This window comes from Humulus lupulus, chromosome 3 (genome assembly GCF_963169125.1).
Source record: "Humulus lupulus chromosome 3, drHumLupu1.1, whole genome shotgun sequence".
NCBI lineage: Eukaryota > Viridiplantae > Streptophyta > Magnoliopsida > Rosales > Cannabaceae > Humulus > Humulus lupulus.
The window spans coordinates 111,072,067-111,079,234 of NC_084795.1; the positions used below are offsets into that span (position 1 = coordinate 111,072,067).

Consider the following 7,168-nt stretch of genomic DNA (forward strand, 5'->3'; position numbering starts at 1 on the left):
CAACCCACACAAGCAGAGAATGTGAAGGACCGAGAGCGTTATCAAAGACTAGGTGGAAGACTGATTTACCTATCGAATACATTGCCAAATATTGCATTCTCGTTTAGTATGGAGAGTTAGTTTATGCATTCACCTGGGCCCGAGCACTTCGAAACTATCTACATAATCTTAAGGTATCTAAAAGGAACACCTAGAAAGGACTTATGTTTAAGTTGAGGGGGCTTTTACATATTGAAGCTTATACAGGTGCAGATTGGGTTGGAAGTGTAGTATATAGAAGAACTACATCAGGGAACTGTTCATATATTGGAGGTAACTTAGTTACGTGGCGGAGTAAAAAACAGAATGTGGTTGCCAGAAGTAGTGTTGATGCTGAGTTTAGAGTTGTAGCTTATGGTATGTGTGAAATCTTGTGGATAATAAGACTACTTGAAGAGTTGAAGGTATATCAATCATCACCTATGAAAATATATTGTGATAACATGGCGGCCATCTTAATTTCTCATAGTCCAGTTCTTCATGACCGTAAGAAACATGGAGAAGTGGATAAACATTTCATCAAAGAGAAGGTAGAGGATGGACTTATCTATATGACTTATATTTCTATCGAAGAGCAAATAGCAGATATCTTTATAAAAGGATTGTTCAAAAGGCAGTTTGATTTTTTGAGTAGCGAGCTAGCTATGGAATACATTTTTAAACCATCTTGAGGGGGAGTGTTGAAGAAAATCAAATTAATTTAGGAAGTTGTTTTTTAGAATGATTCTTGTAAAACTGTAGAATAGTTGGATAGTTGACTAATTTCCTTATTTTAAGAAAGTAGTTAAGAGATTTATGTCTCTATATTAATACAGTTTTGGGTAACCTTATATATGTAAATACATATTTATAGTGAAAAAATAAAATATCATAAAATTATCCCATTTCTATTTTGATTTTGTTATAACTTTTTTTCTAAAATAAATTAATGATTTAACCGTACCATTTCGCACCACAAGTAGGTGCAGTGTGGTTTGCGATTAATGCCCAAAAAATAATAATTAATTTTCACTTAAATGTACTTTGTGTATTGGTTAAATTTTTTTATGTCTTCACCGTCTATCCATCTGCACCGCGCTCACCCGTATCAAGTATTATTTGCCTAATTATAGATGATATTATTCATTTGTTGGATCTTGATGGTTTTATGGGATTATTATGGTGCGCTTGTAATGAATTGAACAAACAAGCATATCCATGGATCTAACCAAAGCACATGATATGTTGTTCGTCAGACAATTAATTATCTTGCTGAAACAAGTTAAGTGAAAGATGGCATCAGCATTATGATGGTGGGTTCAAGTTAAGATGAGCATATGTGACAATCAGTAAGAGTCCTTGCACCGTGGACACTAAGCATTGCTGTCATTATCCAAGAGGATTGTTGGATGTCTCCGTTCAAAAATAAAACTTATTTGGTTTGTTGGAATTGACATTGGAATGGAATCACATATCCAATTCCTTTGTTTGCTTTGGAGTGTTAGCTCTAGGAATAAGTTTCCAGTGAAATAAAAATCCCATTAAATGGTGGAATTTGGATTCATGTGCTCCACCAACGGAAAGGAGAATCATTTCCAATATATTATTCAAAATAAAAGTGAAATTGACCATTTAACCCAACTTTTTTCTCCACAAATAAGGAATTAAAATCCTATCTGCTATTGTTACATATTATTTTAGTCTATCATAAATTAAGTAATAATTTTTATTTATAAAAAAATTAATTTAAATTATCTATAATAATTATATTATTTTATTTTAAATTTAAATCATAAATATCTTTCTAAATTACTCAAATTTTGAATATTTTAAAAAATATAAATACAATAATTAAAGTGGGAACATTTTTGTCAATTTATCACTTATTTCATTCCATTCTCACACCAAACCAAACAAAATAATCATGATTCCATTGTTCATTCCAATAACAAACCAAACATAGTAATCAATTTTCATTACCATTCTTATTCTATTCCATTACTATTCTCATTACCGTTACCATTCCACCAAATCAAATGTTATCTAATAGTTCAAAAAGAATTCATTTTTCAAAAATAAACTGTATTATATAAAGATTGCAAGAGAACATATACATGGAGGAATTTCTTCCATTCATGGCGAAAGAGCAATGAGTAGAAATATTAAAATTACAACCAATATTTTTATAAATGTCACTGGAAATTTAGACAATAGAATATAATTTGATTAAAAAAAAACTCGTAGCTCATTATGGTACAGTATTATTATTAAAGCCATTGCTACAAGACTCAAAGGCTAATCTAAGGACGTCTCATAATAATACAAGATTAAATTCTAAGGCAATGATGTCCAGCTCGACATATATCTTTTACCATTTTCCATGTTTAATCAAAATTATTTTCATGAATCGGAACTATTTTCATTGATAAAAGTTCATACTATAACTTAAAATTCCAATGACACAATAATCATAAGACAAGCAAAGCTTTCACTCAAGTTCCAATGACCTTTTTACTCTTCTCCAATAACACCATTATATTGTGGCAACTGAATTGACACAAAGACTGCTAGTTGGATATCTATTTTGAAGGTTCCTCTGCTCCGCTACTATTAACCAACTGGTAAAAAGTAAATGCAAAAACATCAGTACTCAATACGCATGAGAAAAGGTGAAAAGTAATACAATTGGTTGGCAAGGAGTGTTTTATACCAAGGAACCAAGTTGCTCGAATGCTTCCATAACTTTTGAATCTTTCTCATCTTCATATCCAACTTGTACTATTCTTGGTCCATTGACAGACCAAAAGGCTCTCCGTCCTGCCTCCTGGAAAAATGCGAAGTAAAAGAATAGAGAACTCAAGAGTAGCTTTACAAAATTTGATGTAATTTAGTATTAGAATATAAGAACGCAGATCACAGCATGCAACTACTTATTTAACCTGTAATGATATCAAGTATATTGCCTCCAGGGCTTGAATGCGAATATCAGGATCGACAACTGGTTCACGCTCGATTAAGAGCACACTACCAAGTTCAAGTGGCATTTTTGATGTGTCTTGTTCACTGTAAACCTGAAAATTTCCGCCAAACAAAGAGAAAAAGAAGATACTAATGAGAGGAAGTTGAAAGTTGAAATTCTAAATTTGCTTTTAATAAGGGAAGGAACAACAAACTATAACATGTATAACAGAAAATGAAAAAGAAAATTCAAATGAATCAAATATTACAACTATTTGAGAACTAAAATTAGTAACTATCATTATATGAAACTACCTCATCACTACTTTGGCTAATCAGTAAATTGAAATAACAAATGACAAACAATTCCACCCATGTCGCAACATACATCATACATGCATTTGAATCCTGGACAATTCATCCACCCATGCATCATACATGCAGTCTTTTGTTTAAAACCAGTGAAGATATTTCAATGTTGACTCCAGCAAAACTGAAGTTTAACAACATCCAGCATTAATTTAACAGAAGCCTTTTATTCTACTCAAATTTTAAACTGGTAGATCGAATTAAAAGCACAGAGAAAATACAAGTACAGACATAATTAATCACTGTCTGATAGCAGTCATGACAAATTAAAGAAAACATTAGCAAATTAAAGTAAGAGGAGGCTACAGAGTATCACCTTGTTTCCAGCGACTGGTAGAAGCAGAGCTGGCCAAAGGAACTCAGACATCAAAAGTAAATTCTGTAGCTCATTCTCAGCTTCAAAACAACAGTTGCGAACTGTTCCATAAACCTATAAGAACCAAATGCCTTACCAAAATCAAGTTGAGATGATATACAAAATCCATGAACTACATTTCCATTTGAGACCTCTTTGCTTATTAAGTGAAGTGTAACTTATAAAATGTTGACATTAAATGAATTGAGAGAAGCATTGTTCTCTATACACAGATAAGGAAAAAAGGCACAAGAAAAAATCTGGGTTTCAAGGTAATCTATAGTACATACCCCTTTCCTTCTCAATGAATTAGGTGAGTCAAACTGTCTAACCATCTGCTTCAAAAGCCCCCTCTTAGGATCCAGTAAAAGTTCCCTTCCTGCTTTGTTCTTTGAAATGTTTACAAGTATGGAACCAACATGTTCAAATGCATCTTCTGGTCACCACATGATAAAAAGTGCCACAAATGTCAAACAAGTATTAACTAACACACACACACACACACTAACAATCTTCTACTGTAGTCTACCTCTGGTTTCACTTGAAGATCTGCAAAATGATCTAACAAGTTTCATAACATAGAGTCCTTGCATCTTCTCATCTCCAGCCTAAAAAGTTAGCATCAAAAGTAAAGAATAAGTAAACTAATCTTTTAAAAACATACTGCGCTGACAAAATATAAGAAATAGATGGATAAGACATAAACAAAATAATATTTCAAAAACTATTAAAGAAGAAAAACACACCTGAAGCAAGGAAGTGATACCAGCATCAAATTGTGTAAGATTCACTAAAAGCATAACCAATAAGTGGCCAATGCTAGACTCCGGCTTATATAGCATATCCATAGCTGTTTTAACTATTCCAATCTCAACCATCTTTTCTGCCAAATCATAATTTTGTGAAAGATTAACAAGAGCTTCGGCTGCAGGTTCTGAAATCTCCTGAGAAAAAACAGGCAAACCAACATCTTAATATCCAAACAGCATCAATCAGTTGGCTCAAGATATAGATAATCGCATAAAATAACTTAAATTGCATCAAAATTAAAACTTGATTCTTAAGTGATAACCACAACATTGCATTATAACAACTTCATCACTTTAGTTCAATTCATTTGGTTCCTAAATCATTATTAGTCCTCAAAATATCACAAAGCTTAATGAAAGTATATAAAAATTTGAAAAATCAAATGCCTATTTTTATGAAGGCTTGAGTTTAGTATAGCTCAAAGATTAGCTTGCCTTAGGAGCATTTAAAAGTCGAGAAAGTGATGGCACGAGCGTGTTGGCATAATTGGCAAGGGACTTTAAGCCATCATCAGACCCAGTTAATCCTCGAACTATATCAACAGCCGCCTTTGTCACCTACACATATGAAAATAAATAATTAAAATCCGCAATAAATTAGATAAAAAGGCCCTTTGTTTCAGTATAGTTTTGCAGGGTTTTCTCAGGAGACAAATGGATTGTAGAAGAAAAGAAGGAAAAATGTACCTTCTGAGATGATGAAGAAAGGAAGTCCACTAGTTCTTCTAGTTCCGTCGCCATTGTTGTCTTCCGCAGCTGTTCTGTAACCTGTTCTAGCCCTGGACTCAGAGCTAGTGTCCTTGTGATGTACTTTCAATTTTGTCACAATATTCGACGTCGTTTAAACACAATAACACATCAATACAACGACACCCTAGATGTAAATAGTAAAGATTTTTTTGTGACAAATTATACTTAAGATATTTATATTAACCGTAGAATATTCTTATGAGTTTTTTTTTTTAATTATTATTTAGTTTAGGTATCGTACACATTTGAAATTTGATTATATAAATCGGATTGACCTTTATCATATTATTACTTTAATTTGCAGTAAATAAATTCGAAATTAGCAAAAAAAATTATGTGTTTACAAATTATTTGTAAGTTACAAAAATATAATTTGTTGTCTAGCTTTTTCGTTAACAACTAATAAACTTAAAGTTTAAAGAATTAGAGATTGAGACATAGATTTTAATGTGGTTAAGGTTGTGAATCAACCCTAGTCCACGAGTCACTTGATTTTAGGATGTTAAGAACTTGCAAATGACAAATTCTTGTAGAGGTTTTCAGGCAGCGTATAGGCGTGCCTGAAAGTAAGAAATGGAATTCATATCATTTACAAAGTGTGCTCTAACCTTATTTATAGATGGTTGGGGCAATTAATTCTCTAATGAGGGATAATTATAATTATTCTCCCCTAATGGAAGCTTATATACACAATAGATGGTAATTCTTCAAATAAATGAGCTGGTGGGCCCTTGCGTATCTCAGTGGGCCAATACGAGGTATTCCAGCCCACTACTTTATTGAGCAACAAGCTCCTCACAGTGTCAGAAGGGTAGCAACAAGTTTTCCCATGTCACGCGGCATTGTGAGGCATTCTACTTGTCGCTTGTACGAGATCGACACCACGATCTGTGTAATAGTAATCGTCAGATGGCTGCTTATGGTCTAGGGTCACTCTGCTTGACACCTGGCAACCCTTCTCCATGTCTTGAGGAGCCTTCTCGCAAACTCGGAGGAAATGAATGCAGGAGAAGGCCTTGTAATAAGACTTGGAGCACTATCCTAGAACATGGTCCTCGCGAAGTAGCGTTTCCACGAGGACATACTCCTCTGGTGGTGGTGAACTATGATTGAAGGTTCGAATTACCTCCTGTGGAGCTTAAAGCAAGCTCGAAGTGACTTAATCAGCTTCTGCAGAATCTTAATTCCTCTTAATGTGTGCCACGTGTCACTTGATGAAAACACGGACAACATTTCCCCCCAAGTCTTCACTCGCCCTCGGGCAGTGGAGACTTTAATTGAGAGGAGTTATTTTGGGGGACATACTCGGGCCAAGACGGTTGGGCGTCCTTGAGACCTGACATTTCAAAAAAAGGTGATGCCACATGTCGTCTCCCTGCTCCTGGGCCATCAATCGATACCATTTAATGATGGGTCTTTTTTGTGTCCAAGACATCTATTTTGTACCCAAGACATCCTTTCACCTTTTCAAGTATTATCCGTACCTTAATAATTGTGATTGCTGGATCGAGCTTGAGTACATACTCTCTAGGTGATCAATTTTGCCCAGGCCTGTTGGTATATAGTCTAAGGTTTAACTCCATTCCCCTCAATTTGGCATTTCAAAATTTTCAATCCAAAGCCTGAGAACTCTCATTCGTAGAAGCCACTTCTCCATCCCAAACATTATTCTTCTTCGGTTTTGGCAGGTTGGAGGAAGTACTAGTATTTTTGGGTCAATCAAATGTAATAACTGCACGTTCCAACTTATCTAAGCACCTACTGGCGCTATATCTTTAGTAAGTTCTATCCATCGACTCTGTTTTGCATTTGCTTGTTCTTGTGAATTTCAGGGTTTCTGAATATTTGGGTTCTTGTTTAGGCTATTAGGTTAGCTTTAGGATTAGAGGTCATTTTACCTCTTTTTAGC

The 7,168-nt window shown here is 34.2% G+C and overlaps 1 protein-coding gene across 1 annotated transcript; it reads right to left on the minus strand.

The window, feature by feature from the left end:
* Window positions 1-2,180: 2,180 nt before the first annotated feature.
* Window positions 2,181-5,361, minus strand: LOC133823063 (uncharacterized). Its single transcript, XM_062255642.1, has 9 exons — window positions 5,197-5,361; window positions 4,945-5,067; window positions 4,447-4,644; window positions 4,230-4,308; window positions 3,991-4,136; window positions 3,662-3,775; window positions 2,958-3,089; window positions 2,729-2,842; window positions 2,181-2,636 (listed from the first exon to the last, which is right to left on the minus strand). The coding sequence occupies exons 1-9, from the start codon at window positions 5,248-5,250 to the stop codon at window positions 2,598-2,600; spliced, it is 999 nt and encodes a 332-aa protein (XP_062111626.1). The 5' UTR covers window positions 5,251-5,361; the 3' UTR covers window positions 2,181-2,597.
* Between the last annotated feature and the right edge of the window lie 1,807 nt (window positions 5,362-7,168).

Bases quoted from the DNA above. Each gene is read 5' to 3' on its own strand.
- LOC133823063 (XM_062255642.1), bottom strand. From the start codon at position 5,250: ATGGCGACGGAACTAGAAGAACTAGTGGACTTCCTTTCTTCATCATCT. The intron at 3,776-3,990 runs GTATGTACTATA...TGGTTCTTATAG, and splicing joins ATTCATTGAGAAGGAAAGGG to GTTTATGGAACAGTTCGCAA. The intron at 2,637-2,728 runs GTATAAAACACT...ACTTTTTACCAG, and splicing joins TCGAGCAACTTGGTTCCTTG to TTGGTTAATAGTAGCGGAGC.